The 17,408-nt window shown below is 34.3% G+C and overlaps 1 protein-coding gene across 13 annotated transcripts in view; it reads left to right on the plus strand.

Moving 5' to 3' along the window:
* PLXNB2 (plexin B2) overlaps positions 1–17,408 on the plus strand; it is a 334,253-nt gene that overhangs the window by 260,587 nt on the left and 56,258 nt on the right. For all 13 annotated transcript variants that reach the window (XM_087934112.1, XM_087934111.1, XM_087934114.1 and 10 more), the window contains 3 exons: positions 2,862–3,022; positions 3,704–3,852; positions 4,346–4,454. In XM_087934112.1, the coding sequence (XP_087790238.1) occupies positions 2,862–3,022; positions 3,704–3,852; positions 4,346–4,454 (419 nt within the window). The remainder of the gene's footprint in view (positions 1–2,861; positions 3,023–3,703; positions 3,853–4,345; positions 4,455–17,408) is intronic.

The raw sequence follows: 17,408 nt of genomic DNA on the forward strand, positions 1-17,408 counted from the left end.
ACCGGTAGCAGAAATTTTGAGTAGTTCGGAGAACAGGCAAATACCACCTCTGACTGGAGATTTTACAGTAACCTTCCCCTGCCTTGCCCACCAAGCCACGCACACAGAACCAGTAGTAAAAAAAAATTGAATCCCACCACTGAACCAAACCAAAATCTTCGTTATAGTAAACTAACATGGTTGTGCTCCTCCAGATATTCAGGAATAAGGTAATGAAAAACAATGTCCTTTATTGATGCCAAGAAAACTAGAATGATGTTGTATCCGTGAAACCATCATGAGCTTAAATTGAAAACAGTTGTATCCTAATATCTTAGAGTAAGAATTATAACTAAAAATCAATTACAATTTAAGGAAGACTTGTCACAAATTCTCTGATTCCTATGTAACTTGCAACCTTCTCTATTGCCCATTATATAATCTAAGGAGTGTTGGACTAACATCGGAAAATGCAAGTCCACCTTCATTGATTCAGTGATGACTTTAGGCTAGTCACAGCCCAACTTACCTGTTACTGGGGGGGTGGGTGGGATGGAGGAGGGAATACAACATATTCCTTGTTGAGCTGAGAAACCAGATATAAATTTACTAAAGAAAAGAGCAACCTAGGAGAAATAAGAAATGTGATCATCATAATCAGTTGTATATTTCAGTTTGATGGCCATTGATGACCAATGCTTGAACACTCTAGTGTTATTTGTTGCTCTAACTTTCCTGGACTAGTTCTCCACTCCATTCCTTACAGCTGTGCATTCTTTAAATGAGATTTGAAAGCATTAAGAAGCTTGAGCAAAGCTGCTCCTTTAAGCAGATGTGTCTTTTTTTTCTTTTTTTAGATGCTGAACATATGTCAGCTCCTTAAAGTTTTGTTGTTTTTGTGTCTGTGCAGTTTTTTCGGCAAGAATTTTTGGAAGTGGTTTGTCATTACCTCCTTTCTTACTTTAGTATATTTTTTTAATGTCGCTGATTGAAACAATTGGTGATTCTTGTGTTTCCAGGTGTATGCAGAAGCCTGGGAAAAAGATGCAGCTCTTTTTAAGAGTGTGTGTGTGTTCACTGTGTGGAAAAACCTCTTCCAGATTATGTTCAAACATGCCCAGCACTCATATAACCGTTTAACATGCTGGATTTACTAACTCTGTCCTGATATAAGAAGACAATGCCCTTCTTTTATGTCTGGAATTTATTTATTGTTTACTTATTAGATTCTTATCTACCTTTATGAGTAACTTTATAAGTGAACATACCTAATACTCTTCCTTCCTGCTGTTTTCCCCACAACAATATTGTATTATTGCAAGATTCTTTCCTTCAGTTTCAGTTAACTTTATCCATCCACAAACACAAAACCTAAGGGGTCTATAGACTTAAGAAAGACTCTGTCTTTTTCCGTGATTTATGATCATGATAACCAAAAGTGGCAGGGCATTTTTTTTATCAGGATTTCAGTGCTCTGCAGTACTCCCCTACCCATGGTTTCTGACCTTATCTGTCAACCACAAAGCATGCCAGAAAACTGTTTGGATTCCCTTGACTTTAAATTGAAGTGTAAAATGTTGGAGATATATATTAAACTATATTGGTATATCAAAATACTGAGTAAAAGTTATCTTACACTGTTTGAATTCTGACTATAGGTATACCTTAGCATACTCATTAAAGTGATTTTGGAAAGCTTAATTTTATTGTTTGGGACTGTCTGGGTTTTTGCTAAAATATGTTGTATTAATTAAAAAGTAGGGGCTGTGTTCCTAGTAGGAAGACTCTATAGAATGGAATGTCAGTACAAGCCAAATTAAAGAAAATATATTTTATTTGAGGAAAAAATCTGAATCAAAACCGCCATATTTAATGATAGAGTTTTGGCTTTATGTGTTTTCAATATCCCATCCCATAGTCTTTTGTCACATCTAAGTTATCATTTTAATTTCATATTTCTTTTTCAGAATGTATTTTTTTTTTGCAACATATGGAATAAATTGCTTTGTATTTATTCCTTATTTGCTCCAAACAACTAGTCTCCATTCCTCTTGCTCCAGCTTTGTTCATTCATTGTACTGTTTTTTTGTACTGGTGTTTCTTGACAAAACTTGTTTTTTTCTTCTTGTCCTTACCTCTACTGGCCTGCCATAACCACAAATTGTCTGAGAGAACCTGGGCCTGACCCCTGTGTAGTCTAGCTTTAACATGCCACAGCTTCTAAACTAAAAAAACATTTGAGAATTGATAAATACAAAAGTGATTCAGCCATCTCCATAGGTCAGTCTATAAAGTGTCAATCTGACAAAAAAAAAATTCTGTAAAGCAAACGATCAGTAGATTAGTAGAATGGCAGGAATCAACTACATGAGTAGTGGGATTCAAATTGTTTTACCACCGGTTCTGTGGGTGTGCTTTGCCTAATGCTGGCGCGCAGCTTTTCCCACACCAGATGAGACCTGCAGTGCCAATCAGTGCTTTTCTCATCTTTTCCTCTCAGCTGATTGCTGGATATATTTTTTTCCTTCTTTAGCTGATCGTTGGCTTTTTTTTACTGCCGGTTTGGCTGAACCGGTCCAAACCGGTAGCATACCACCACTGCATGAGAAGTAGAAAATTGCAACAAATCTTCTTTTGTCCCCTCACTATATCATTCAAGAGTCATTCTTACCTAGGCTTAAAGGCTAAGCACAGCGCACTACATCTAAAAAGAAACTAAACAAATAAGAAAAAAAAAGACAATTGGAGCTGCATTTTGTTTCACCTCATCACTTTGCTTTGCCTCTTATCCTGATCCATGCTTCCATTACAATTTTTTTTGTGTGTGGCTCTGAACTGTGGAGTAGAAATTGATACTAAGCAGATGCACATTACTTTTGTAGTGACTTTATATAGCTGTTCTTATGGTCGGGATGACTGCAGCTTATGTCTCGCGGCTGATCCTCAGTACCAGTGTGTCTGGTGTGAAGCCACGGATAGTTGTATTTTTACAAAACGTTGCTCATCTTCTACAACTACCTGTCCTGCTCCAATCATTACTCAGGTAAATTAATTTCACATAATTTCATGATATTGTTCTGATTATTACACCATGAATTTGCCATGCAGTGCTGGGAGCAGTTAGCAAAGTAGGTCATCTCCCATAATAAATAATCTCTGAATTTTCCCAACCTCATCTGTATTTTCTTACCATCAAAATGCAAAGTGGTAAATAGTAAGAAGTTTGAGCATTTGTTTCAGGAAGGGGAACAGTTCATAAAAGGCCTTCTGCTGTGCCATGGAAGATGGACAAATCCACATCCCTTCATTCCTCAGCATTGCTGTTTTAGTTCGTGGGAGCTGGAAGTGAATAAGGGTCACCTGTCAATGCGTTGGGTAGCATATAAACTTAATAAATAAATAAAAACAAATAAGTAAGCAACATCTGGAAGACAAAATGTGAGCGCACCGAAATAACCACTAGGATTTTCTGATATAGAAGGTGCCCTGTGGCTTACAAAGATTAATCAAAATATGGCAACAGTGCCAAAGATAATGGCTTTTTTAAAAAAATTATACTGTTTTTGGAATCCAAGTACCCTGGATCTATTTCTGTTTTTCCTGTCAGTTTGGGACCCTACTGTTTTAAGCTAATTCAACTGCTACCATGGCAATTCATATATGTTTGTTATTATATTGTTTTATATAATATAGGTGGCAATAATAATATTTCCTGTACATTTAGATTGAACCAAAGAATGGACCTCTAAGTGGTGGAATTTTGTTAACAATAAGAGGATCTAACTTGGGCATAAAGGCTGAAGATGTCAAAGAAATAATGGTAGCCAACACTGAATGTCAGTTTAGAAAAGAATTCTACTCTGTTTCTACCAAGTAAGTAATTTCTGACAACTTTGACAAAGAAGTAAAACAAATGACTGCATAAATGTAAAATAAAGTAACTTTAATTATAACATATATAATACAGAGTTTGACATATACAATAACTATTAATATATTGTAAGAGTTGTTTTAATTATTATTTTATTGTTTAATAGTGTGATTAAAGATACACAATAACAGCCATCTACTTTTATCATCTTGTGGCTACAATCCAAGTTGTTTCCTGTTTCCTTCATCAGCTGATATTTCCAATGATAGCATTAAAGAAAGATTTCAGCAATTTCATAAAAATTCAGTTTTCTCTTGTTCAAATAAATGATATATCTAATTGCTTGTTTATCGTAACAGCCCTAAAATAATGAGACCATTTTTTGTTTTTACGCTTAGGAACTAAATCTGTGTGTTCTTGTACACATGTAGTTCAAGAATAGACTAGATGATAATATGCACTGTTAAATATGTCCTTTTGTGGTTTTATAAACAGAATTGTATGTGAAGTTGGGCATGGATCAATAGAAAAAACAGGTGAAATTGAAGTTAATATAAATGAACAACACGGCACATCCACAAATGAAGTGCAATTTACATATCAGGTGAGTATATACATATGCAGGGTATGTACTCTGTATATGTGTATGCATACATGTGCATGGAAAATCTTATTCCTTTTTTATTTACTGGATATTTGATCTGTTATTGGAGAACACTAAAGATCATCTCAAAAAAAAATCAGTAAGCCTGCTGATATCATACTGAGAAAACTTATTGCATCTGTAGTGAAAAGGGGGGAAAATAGATAGTTCATTTCATACGGTATAGGAGTCCCTTATGCATCTGGAACATTTTCTTGGAAATACTGATTCTTCAGGAATCAGTACAGAAATGCAAGGTATTATTTTGCTGTAATTTGCTTTTATTTTATGTAAGACTAAAGTATTACCATGTTTGGAAACTATTAATTTGTAGGTAAAATAAAACTATAATGAAAATGAGAGTGCCCTGTAATTTTTCAGATAATGCAGAGAACATAATTTCAGAAAATACCAGGCTAGTAATCTAATCCCATGTTATGTTGAAAAAAAAAATGTAATATGTATATTTTTTCCCAGCAGACAGGCCTACTGGAAACATTCAATCTAAATTTCAGATTTTCTCTTGCCTATCTCTCTTCTTTAAGATGAAGTGTTCTTTTTACCAGAGAAGGAATAGCAGTCAATGGAAGTTGAGAAAGCCAAGGACAAAGAATTATTGATTCTGCTTGCAGTACTTAAAGCAGAGGTAGCTATGTTGTAGAACTGAAATTATGACCTTCTCCTAAGAAAAGATTCAGCTCAGAAACAGAGTTACATTTGAGTAAATAGTTCATGATTCCTTCCTGAACCAATAGCTTCAATATCAAAAATTAATGTATCATTTTTAAGAATAACTAAAGAATTTAAAAACAAATTATTTTTCAGGAGATTCTTATTTAAGAAAAACTTTTCATAAATGAAGCTTTAAAGTTAGGATTGTGTAGCCACAAGTTCTATCGTCTATATACAATCTTGAACATAATGCAATCAAACAATCTGATCAGAAAAATATTAGCAAGTGTCACAACCCTCTTAGAAAAATGTGCAGTAATAAAATATTGTATACATTGAAAGATAAATATAAACTAAATATATAAGGAAGTGGCTCTTCACTTTTCACTGCAATCAGATTGTATTCATTTTATTTATTTAATTAATTTATATTGCCGCCTATTCGCCCATGGTGACTCGAGGCGGCTTACAAAATGTAAAAAACATACTTAAAACAAAAATAAAGATAAAAAAACAATAAAAACTAACAAAAAGAATCAAATAAATTGTAAAGTACAATAGAAAAAAACCACCAACTCCAACCAATAATTTAGTTATTCTTGTTATCTCTTGATTAATATTTGATTAAAGATGATTATATAAAACTTATCTGTTCCCTTTAAAAGTCACTGGAAGACAGATACTAAATAAATTTGACAAGTATAAAAATTGTAGTAAAGAAATACATGCTGGATAGTGGAAACCTCTATAAAATTATAGAATTACCCTGGTATAAATGTTCAGATAGTTTTTATTAAATGTACTCTATTTAAAAAGGGTAATGATAAGGCATTATGTCTCGCTGAAAAAGAAAATTTTCCTTAAACCAGAAGAAATTAATGCGCTTAGATAGTTAACAGGTTTCCATGTCGTCCTAGTAATGAGTATTCTAAAATTTTGTTAAGAAACCAATTTCAGGTTGATGTCCTATGTCCCCCAGCTGTTGATAAATAATACTTTAGCCTGATCAGAGCCAGCAGAAAAAGATAAAAATGATCTTTAGTTAATATAAAAGACATTCTTTCATTTCTCCTGATTTAGCCCATAGTGGAATTGTCATCTGCTAACAGAGGTTTCCAAACTTGGCAACTTTAAGACTTGTGAGCTTCAACTTCCAGAATACCTCAGTCAGCACTGCAAGTTTGGGGATCCCTGAGCTAGGCAATACTGGAGCCAGTGGTAATGAAGAAAAAATTAGTCTCAACCAGTACGGCAGTACTATCCTTCAAGCAAATATCTCTGTCTGTCAGCCCCACTAGATAGTCCAGACCATGAAATCAACTCTGTAACACAAGACTACTTTCATTGAGATTGATTATAATAACATAATTTTGCAACTCTGATTGTAGTGTACTTCCTCTTCCTTCTTGTAGAATGATATCTGAGGTGCGTTTGAATGTTATCTGGCCATTTTGGACTTTAAAGGTGTTTTTCCCCTTGTTCTCTTGGCAACAGAGGTTGCATATTTCCATTAAGGACATGTTCCTTCCTCTATGCTGCCTCAAACCTGAAAGCTGCATTTTGAAGCAGAAAGGGTAGACCTGAGAAACTTAGTTTGAATTGGATTTTTGTTAAAGACCAGCACAACTTACACCCCATATAAAATATAAAAATATGAATCAGAAATTTGGCCTCAAAAAGTTTAAAATAAAAGTCACTACTTCTAGAGGGGAAAAAAGAATCTCCTGATCACCATCAAAGATTTAGATTCTTCCCTAATATATTTTGTAGTGACTTTCCTGGACCCTATAGATTAGAATCTCATTCCAAGGTATTTAAAGTTCTGTGGCATGTCCACCCAGATCCTTCGTTGATGCTTCAGCTTTTAGGCAAAAATCGTTATTTCTTTATTTTAAACATTTAGAGGCTATTCAACTCCTAATGGCTTCAACAATGTCAAAAAGACAAAAATTCATGAATTATTCATCATTGACTAATATATATCTGTGTATTTGTGGGGGGGTGGGGGCAAAAAGGCTATCAATCTATCTCAAGGACTAGGATAATAGTCAGATCTTCATTTTTGGATTTATGACCAATTTATAGAAGTCATAGGTGCATAATAGTTTTTAATGCTCTTCTGAATCCAAAGTTTTGGAGATAATTTCATCGTTAATGCAAACAGGGTATAGGTGTTTTGCATCCAGCAGTTTTAGAAAATGGAGTTCTGAATACTGTAACATTCCTGACATCATTTATGTTTGTTCGCTTGTTTATGTTCTAAGACATGCATTTAAAAGAGGATGATATATCAATACCAATATGCACTAAAAATATCAAAACAATATAACATTAAAAAAATAAAAGAAAACTTATACAGAAAAGCCTGAAGCAATTAACAGAGTAGGGAAACTGTCAGATTATTTATGCAAGCCATGGCAATTATTAAAAATTTAGCAACCTTATTGGAAATAGCTGAAGTTTGATTGCCAAGGAGAAAAATGACAGTCTCCTGCTCAGAGGAGCAATTAAGATTTTTTTTACAATTGGTGTTATGATTCTGTCCTCCATTTATTGTATAGAGGGCATTCTAGCAGTATTTGTAAAATCAATTCGACTTCTAACATATACAGATGGGATTTTTATAAGGGATACTGTAATTTGCCAGTTGGGACCAAGATGAAGAGTCTCCTTTGTGAAATATATGAAATGTTTAAAAAGTATATGAGAATGGAGCAAGGAAAGGTGATTACTGAGTTGTAATGGAAATGGGAAAACTCTAAATCTAACTATTTAGAGATCAAAGTTCCTGTAGAGCAGAGCTGTCACACTCCTGGCTTGCGGACTGGATGCGTCACATGCTAGCCACGCCCACGCCTGGTTTAGCGAAGAGGAAAGAAGTGCCAATACTCACATGACACTGCCATGAGGCTGTGATCTGTAGAGAATCAAGGAGATGGTCTTGAGGGAAATAGGCAAAAAGCATTTGTAAACAAAGAGGGCTGAAACATTTCTTAAATCCTGGGAAACAAGATAGTACTCAGAAGAAATTTGGGAAAGCTCATTCTTGATTTATATGGATATAAGGAGGATCTTAGTTTTTTGGGAGTTGGCCTGATCTGGAAATGAGTGAAAACTCTGGATTGATCTGTTCAATGATCTATTTGATTGTTTTCTTGGCTATCCATGGTGTTCTTTGGAGCGTTCTCCAACACCAAATTTCAAAAGCTTCTTTCTGCTTCTTCAAAATTTAGCTTTCACTTCCATAGTGTATCATGGAAAAAGCATTGCCTGTATGATTCTGATCTTCCTAGTTATAGACACATCTTTTCCAGAGCTTTCATGGTTACTCTGGTAGTTTGTGGCATATTTCTTGACTACCATGTTGATAGTTGATCCTAAAATATATCACTTCAGTATTTTCATTATCAATTCTAAGTGGCAGTACATATTATAATTAGTTGCACTTAATCTTAATACTGTTTTTGCACTGTATTCTGACTTTCATTATTGGATTTTGAAGATTATTTGCATTTTCAGCTATTAAATATACATGTATTTTTTGAAAATTTTATTTGGGTTTTCACAAAAACAAAATACAAATAAAACATATTTTTTGAAAATAGCATGGTCCCAGGTTATCACTTCTTCATACAGACAGAAAACTCAATTTCATGCTCATTTTTATATTCTATTCCATATCTTATTACCATTTTATATTTTCTACATAGTTTTTCCCCTCTTTTAATTTTCTCAACTTTGTTTTAATTATCTCAATTCAAATCATTATATTTGTACTTTTGTCTGTCCTGTTACAATTTCACATTATGTTTTCTTATTAAGCAATTTTTTCCCTGTAGTTACCAATTAGAGTATGACACCCCTTTATATCCTTTAATTTTATCCATTCAAGCTCTTATTTAAGCTTCAATTTATAGCTTTAAGATTGTAGCATTCAATATAATACATAACTTCTAATCGAATTCTGCTTGGTATATTCTTAAAATAGACACTATGTTCATATATATATATATATATATATATATATATATATATATATATATATATATATATATATATATATATATATATATATATATACACATTCCATTCCAATTCAATTCTATCATTAATATACAGAAAATCTTCTTAACATCTTTAATATTTCTTTTCAATTGAATATCATACTTCCTTGGGAACACTTATAAACTTTCCATAGTTAATTCTTTTTTTTCCATATTTCTCACTTATATTTTTATTAATCATTACTACTAATTAAAAATGTTCCCTTTTAATTCTCTCAATCATTTTAATTCATTTATTTATTAACAAACATCCCATTGCATTACAATAAATATTTTATCCATCATCATATTTTCTAAAGATATTTCTATTTGTAATATAACAAAGCTATCTTATGTACCTTTGCAGAATCCCTTTTACAATTAAATTTTCACCCATTATTTCTAAACAAACTTATTGTTACAATCCTTATATCTTTTCCCTGTTTCTCCATTTCTTGTTTCTGTCTTTTACAACTTCTTTTCCTTGCCTTCTTCCCTCTCTTCTTCTCCTCCCTCCCCTTTTTACCCCTCGTCTCTCTACTTCTAACTCTCTCATCTGTAATCCCCTCTTCTGTTGCTTTCTAATATTATACTTATCTTTCAAATTGTTCTTCTTCTTTTTGGTTGTTTTTTCTAATCTTAAACCTTTCACTCTCTTTCTCCCCTTTTCTTTTTCCCCCCCACTTAAAATTATTTGATCATTAAAGATGGCTTCTTCTTTGTCCCAATCTTCTTGTTCTGCAAGCATTTCTTGTTGCTTCTCATAGTTCCATTTCTAAGAATTGAAACACGAAGCCAAAAGAACTTCTTTCTTCTTGTGCGTCTTCTTTCCATTTTTTAAGTTCCATTTTCAGTTCTTCTAAGAGTGATAACATTTTAAAAACTTTTAAACAACCACCCAGTTAATTTTAGTCATCTAGATGCAAAAACCAAAAATCACCAAGTAATCCAAATAATCCAAGGCTGTTTCTACTTGCTTCTTTTTTTCACTTTCTCTTCCTGGGGTTCTATTATTTTGTTACCAAGTTTCCATTAAAATTTATCTTTGAAGAATCTTGTTAAAATTTCACTGTAAGTTCCTTTTAATTACAGTTCCATTCCTTAATTCCAGGCAGTCTCCTCCATTTTTCCAGATCCTGCCCTTCTATTCTTTTTTTTTCCTCCTTTCCAATGTGTAAAAACTTTTAAATGTCCAGAAAACTTTATTATCCCTTTGACTTTTATTTTCAGCTTAGATGCCTATTAATGTCAAAGTGGATTTTTTTTCAGTTTCTTGCTTAAGTCTCTTAGCTGTCAGTATAAGGAAGGAAAGAAAAAAATCCTAATCCTTTCCCTTCTCTCTCTCCTTCGCTGCTTCAAAGTCTTCTTTGGAAACAATGTTACTTTTTTTAATAGTTTAAATTCCAGGGTACCTTAATTATTGCTTTTGCAGTTTAACCCGGTCAACCAAAACTTTCTCTTCTTATCTTCCTCCTTCACATTCTTTTCCAGTTGAGTTCTTCTTTGAGGTGGCCATTTCTGACCACTGATGCAACCGCCTTCGGGAAAGGGAGTAATGGCCAGCTGAGAAGGAGAGATGTGGCTCTCCTCAACCCTGCAGGCAGTCTCCCCCCTCTTCACCACCTCTACGGGGTGGTTTAGCCCCGAAACCAGCTGGCTCAGGGCGCTCCAGTGGCGAGCATGGATCGAAGCTTCGGAGAGATGAGGTTTCGGTCTGTCACCGAAGAAGCTCAAACCAGAAGTCCCAGCTATTAAATATATTTATATACAACTTTTGAATTAGAAATATCAGATGTATATCAATATCAATATTTGTGTTTTATCATTTCACCTATAATAGGATTCAAAATGCATCTCTCACTACCACCACCTGACAAGATCTGTGTAGTTCCTCCTCTAATGTATTCTTTGAGTCCTTAAAAACTTGGTTGCTGTTCCAGACCTTGGAGAAGGGTGTTAGTGGGACCCCATTAATGATGTTTTTTGTTAGATGGACCAGTTTGTCCAGACTCAGGATTTTTATTGTTTTCTTTTTGTTGTTCTTATTTTTAATGTAAGCCAGCAAGAATAATTGTGGGATCAGGCAGCTCTAAATCTCATGAACAAATGAATCAAATGTTGATTTAAGATCAATGAAGCCCTATATAAAGGAAACTGAATTGTCTGGATGTACAATATTTGTTATACAGGTGGAACAACAAGGTGGTACAACACAAAATATCCAGCAGCAAATTCCCCATTTGAAATCCTTCATATTCCAGTAGAGTTATTCCATCCAGCCATTTCTGCCAATTCTGGTTTAGATATTTAACATAAAATTTGCATATTATACTAAAAAGGCTAATAGATTAGACCAGAGGTGTAAGTTCACATCATCATGGCAGCATCACGTGACATATTGGGACTTTCCCCCCCCTTCGCTAAACCAGGGATGGGCATGGCCAGCACGTGATGCATCCGGCCCGTGGGCTGGGAGTTTAACATCTCTGGATTAGATGATTCCCTTTACCGTCCCCTTACCATCTTGTGAATAAGCATAGCAATCACCTTCTTCTAGTCCTTGGGAATATTTACTGCTTGGAAGTGAAGAAAGAAGAGGTGCCCATGTATCAGAAAGCATATTAAGAAATTCTGGTGAGATACAGTTGTACCTGGGACTTAAGAAATCTGAAAGGGAGACCAACAGACAAGAATCTTAACATGGTGAACAAGGTGATGTACCCATGAAGGCGTTCAGTTAACCATAGGGCCTTCATTTCAAAAGATAGTTTGAAGTTGTTTTGAGATGAATGGGGTAGATTCCTATAATACATAAGTAATCTAGTGCCCACCAAATATTTTAGGTTTTAGTTCTATCAGCTTCAGCTAATATAATCAGAAGTAATAAAAGGTGTAATTGAAAATATCTAGAAGGAACCAGTTTGCTTATCCCTGCTGTAATGCCTGTAGATTCTTGCTGAGTGGCCTTCTGAAGTATGGATTTTCCTCCTCTTTCCCTTCTTCTTTTACCACTTCGGGTGTTAAGGGAGGAGTTACAAAGTTCTGGTTCCTACTCTTCTAGCAGCCTCAACCATTGTTATTTGATGCTGTTGCAATATGTCTTTGATGAAGTATACATTAAATTCTATTATTAACACATAAAGAATTATGTTGTCTTTTTTTAAAGTTTAAAGTAAAATTCAAGAAATATATATTGTTACAGAAAATTAAAGTTATTTTATTCTGTGGAATTTTTTTCTAATTGTGCAAATTCAGCTTTTCTATTGGAAAACCACAGAGAGGAAATATTAGTCACAAGAAGAAGGAAGTCTAATATATATAGAGACTATTAAGCCAAAATTAGAAAAAAAATATGTATACTTGTGTTGCCATTCTCTATAGCAACAATAGGTTGTACTTGGATCCTTTGTTGTGACATTTGAGTTCTGATGAGGACTTTTATGTTTTCATTTTAAAACTCATCATTCCAGGGCTGGATATAAAACTTACAGTAACAAAAATTCTAATATAGTCTATTTAAGTGCATTAACCACCTTGGGCTTTCTTCCAAGCAGCTGAGATTGATATCAATGAGTCTATTTTTATTTTGCTTTTCATTTTCATAAAATTGAAAGGCAGATCAGAATGAAATATTCTGAGTGCAAGATCAGCTTTATATTATGCATTTTATATGGGTTTAAAGTCACATCTATTTGATCAAAGCCAAGACCTTATAGCACTTTGGACAGCAGTGTAATAGGATATGGCAAATGAAGAATTCCACAACTTCCCATTTTATTTTTTAACAAAAGGATTGAAATGATTGGCTTGGTAAGCTCCTTGTAGAATTACAATAAATGGACATCTCTAGATATATGGCATGAACTTTGACTTTTTGTATTGCATTTTTATTTGTGAAATTTGTACACCTTCTCAGTCTTGAATAGCAGTAGATATTCAAACCAAGGAAACTGGTCTGGTTGTATTGTTTTAATAGCTTTTTTCCCTGAAATAGCCTGTGGCTGCTGTTTGTAGGTAATTTATCCTCCAAAAGATTTATTCTTTTTCATTTAGAGATCAGCTTTGATCTTAAATAGCTTGTTGCCATCTAGCCTTTTTGCTGCTGAAATAAAATTGTTCCTTGAAATACCGTCTTTTTAAAGAAAATACAAAAAAAGAACTTCTGATTTAGGAACAATAGATGAAGAACACTATTGTTTAAATTTTGGAGGGAAACCAGTAAACTCTTTTCCATTTTTGAAACAGCAGTTAATAATATTTAAAATGTGATGACTTCATTATTTCAATCATTCAGAAATCTGTCCTTCAACAGCCTTAACAATCATGGTCACCAGTCTTACTGATCTAGTTTGCTTCATTGCTCCAAATTACCCATGTTGCCTGTTTGTTTTCCATTTTAATTGTAGCCTGAAACATTTCAAAGTAAACCCTTCTAGCATCTTTGACTTCTGCTGTGCCATGTCACTATATCTCATACAGAAATTCTGGGATAATTCATTTCTCTAGGTCAGGGGTTGGCGGCTATGGCCCCTTTAAGACCTATGGGCTTCAACATCAGAATTCCTGAACCAACCATGCTCAGGAATTCTGAGAGTTGAAGTCCACAGGTTGTAAAGAATTGCCTAGCCTTGTTCTAGGTTCCTTGATATTGGGAAAAAAAGAGAAAGGGAGGTATGGAGGAAGGTGGAGAGGGGGGAAATGGGAGATGATTGATTTGGGGGATAACTTGTGATTTTAAAAAAGAGGGTAAGTAGAGGATGGGTGAAGGATATAGGTGATATATGAGAAGACTAGAAGAGAGTCTTCTAGAAAAGGACTAGAAGAGAAAGCTGATGTCGAGATAGCAGCAACAGGGCAGAATGAAAAAAACATAGAAACAAAGCGCAGGGTATATTTGATAATTAAAAATAGGGACTTACTCTTTGGCAGCAATGGAGAGGATGTGACATAGATTCTGATAACACAAGTACATGCAAAGACAAAACATTTTCTGTATTTATTTTTCAATGCATATTTCAAAATTCAACAGTAGTCCTTCCACATAGAAGACCGAGGCTCTAAGAAGCATTCTAATTGAGTCTCAGTCTAGTAAACCTCCTATTAAGAGATGTGTATTTCTGGAGGTTTTCCTATATACTCTGCCCAAGAAATTAATAGCATATATTCACCCACTAGCCTTTTCGCATACAGGAGAATGAAACTTAATTTTACTTGGAATAAGGATATAAAGCTTTACCCACATAGTGTTGGTCACATCCTGAAAATCTAGTTCCTTTCTTGTTTTGGGTTCCTCTTGGTGACAGATGTTTAGCATACATTGCATATGCATTTGATTTACTAAGAATATAGCTTTAGGACATTGTGGTTTTATCATACCATAAGACAAAAGAGTAAAATTGCTCATTTAAGTTATAGAAACTATAATATCAGTATTGTGATAATGGGGTTGATATAGGATCATATCTAATTCCTCACTAATTGTTCAGTAAATGACTTGAAAGAGATGGGGATGAAGGAGGATGAGTTAAAGTTGTCTTTAACTATGGAACAATATGTGGCTATTATGCACTCATGAGCAATATATGCCACTTCAAAATAACAGAATTATCTGATAGGTTTCTCAACTTAAGCTTGACTTTTCTTCATAAAAAGAAACACTCACTTACTTAGAAACACTCCAGATGAGCAGGTACTATGTTTTCTCTCATTTTTCAGACTGTTCAGATTTTATACTGTAAAAATTTCTAATGAAAATAGAGTGTGCATATCTACAAAGAAAAATCCAGTATTTGGTATGCGCTAAGATTTAAAATGATAAATAGTTGTTTATAGGAAAAAAAATTCTGTTATTATGTTTGAAAGAATGGTATAAATCCCTGTTTCCAGTCACAATAATTATTAATTTACTAGTTAGTACATGCATTATTTATAAAGATTTCCTATCTCTCTCCCTATTCCCCCTCCCCCATCACAGAAGTAGACTGCATTAGTGCAAAGTTACATTCTCTCCTAAATTAATCTGTGAAACCTCATTATAAGTATACTTACTGTTCTTCTGTAAGTAAATAAAAGAAGACAAAAAAAAAGATTTCCTAAAGCAATGTTTCAGATGTGAATTGCATTTCAAATATTTTGGTGACTCTTAATTACAACTGCACTTGAAATAACTTAATATTTCTACATAAATATTTGGGAAGAGAACGATCAAAGTTGTTTAACTTACGAGTATCCTTCCTTGATTTTCAGTAGTAATCAGATTCCTGATAAGTTACAACAGATAGATAGATAGATAGATAGATAGATAGATAGATAGATAGATAGATAGATAGATAGATAGAGATAGAGATATACACACACACATATACATATACATACATACATACATACATACATACATACATACATACATGTTTTCTTAAGTTTTCGCAGGTATTTATATGTATGGTATTCAGCTTTGTTCGGGTATTTTCCCACGTCATTATAGTTGTGCTTTTAAAGTTGTAGCGACGTTTCGGCAGAATTTCATCTGCCATCACCAGGCAGATTGGGTTCATCTGTGTTAACTACAACTTTAAAAGCACAACTATAATGACGTGGGAAAATACCTGAACAAAGCTGAATACCATACATATAAATACCCTCAAAAACTTAAGAAAACAAATACAGAGAGAGAGAGAGAGAGAGTAAGGATAGGTTAGAGAGACCACCTATCTCTTACAGTTTCTGCCTGCTGAGTACATGCCAAGCAGAGTTGGTGTACTCTTGAGTTCCTTCAATTAAACAGTGCCATCTATTGGGACCCAGAAAATATCCCTTCTCTGTTGCAGAGCCTGCCCTCTGGAATGATATACCCCTGAAAGGGTTCCACCTTGTTGTCATTTCACAACATCTTGAACACCTGGTTGGGCATTTGGATTTTATACAGCAACCAAATCCTATCTTGTATTGTGTTTTATGGTTTTTATTGTTTTGTGAACAGCCCAGAGTTGGTTTGGAATCAGGCGATGCTTTAAATTGAATTAAGTAAAATAATTTGTACATGATGCAACTTGTAAAGACATGGTTACAATCATACCAAGGAAGTAATCTTTATTTAAAGCTTAATTTAAATACAGCCAGTTCCTCTTATGATAAATGCATATACCGTTCAGAAATATTGCTCAGTGAAGACAGCTGTAACATAATTTCTTGAAGTCCATGAAAGCAAGGAAAACATTCTCTCTACATGGGTTTTGGTTATATGTGACTTATGGAAATATGGGAATGGAGGAATAGGAGAAAGAAATGAAAGTGAGTGAGTGAATATTTATTTATCATTTATTTATGTATTTTGAATAGCTTGCCATTCATATTATACGTAGGTAGTGCTCAACTTAAAACAATTCATTTCGTGAGCTTTCAAGGTGACAACAGCACTGCAAAAAGTGACTGATGACCGTTTTATAACCATTAGAGCACCCCCATGGTCACATGATAAAAATTGAGATGCCTGGCAACTGACTCATATTTTTAAAGTTTGCAGTGTCCTGGTGTCATGTGATCACATTTTGTAACCTTCTAAGCAAAGTCACTTAATAACTGTGGCAAGAAAAGTTGTGAAATGGTGCAAAATGATTGAACAAATATGTCACTCAGCAACAGAAATTTTGGGCTCAACTGTCGTAAGTCGAGACTTATCTCTATTTTGCATAACCACCTATCTCAGATAATAATTCTGACTGGCAAGACAGTGAAAATACATAATAAGACAATGAAAATACATACAAATCATTAAAAAAACAAATTAAAATTAGAAAAATAAATTAAAAAGCTCAAAAATGGAACTTGGGAGGGGCACCCCTGCCCCTCCAGACCTCTGTTTTGGTGTGCGCAGGCCTCATCTGTTGCACTCTGCAGTGCAAAATGAAACTTCAGAGAGGCGCCCCCCACCAAAACGGAGTGCCAAAGTGGAGCTCTGGAGAGGTGCCTCTGTCCCGCTGGAGCTCCGTTTCGGGCTGCAAAGTGCCGGACGAGGCCTGCGCACACCAAAACAGAGCTGTAGAGCTCCATTTTGGGCTGCAAAGGTTTTTTTTTTTTTACAAAGATGGCAAAAGGCTTTGCAAATGGAGGGAAAGTTTCGATGTTTCAAGGCCTTCCCTCCATTTACAAAGTCTTTTGCTGCAGATCTCATCCAGGCCTCCATTTGCTGAAAAAAAGAATA

Source organism: Pseudonaja textilis, chromosome 5 (genome assembly GCF_049901715.1).
Source record: "Pseudonaja textilis isolate UNSWEBS1 chromosome 5, rPseTex1.2, whole genome shotgun sequence".
NCBI classification, from domain to species: Eukaryota; Metazoa; Chordata; class Lepidosauria; order Squamata; family Elapidae; genus Pseudonaja; species Pseudonaja textilis.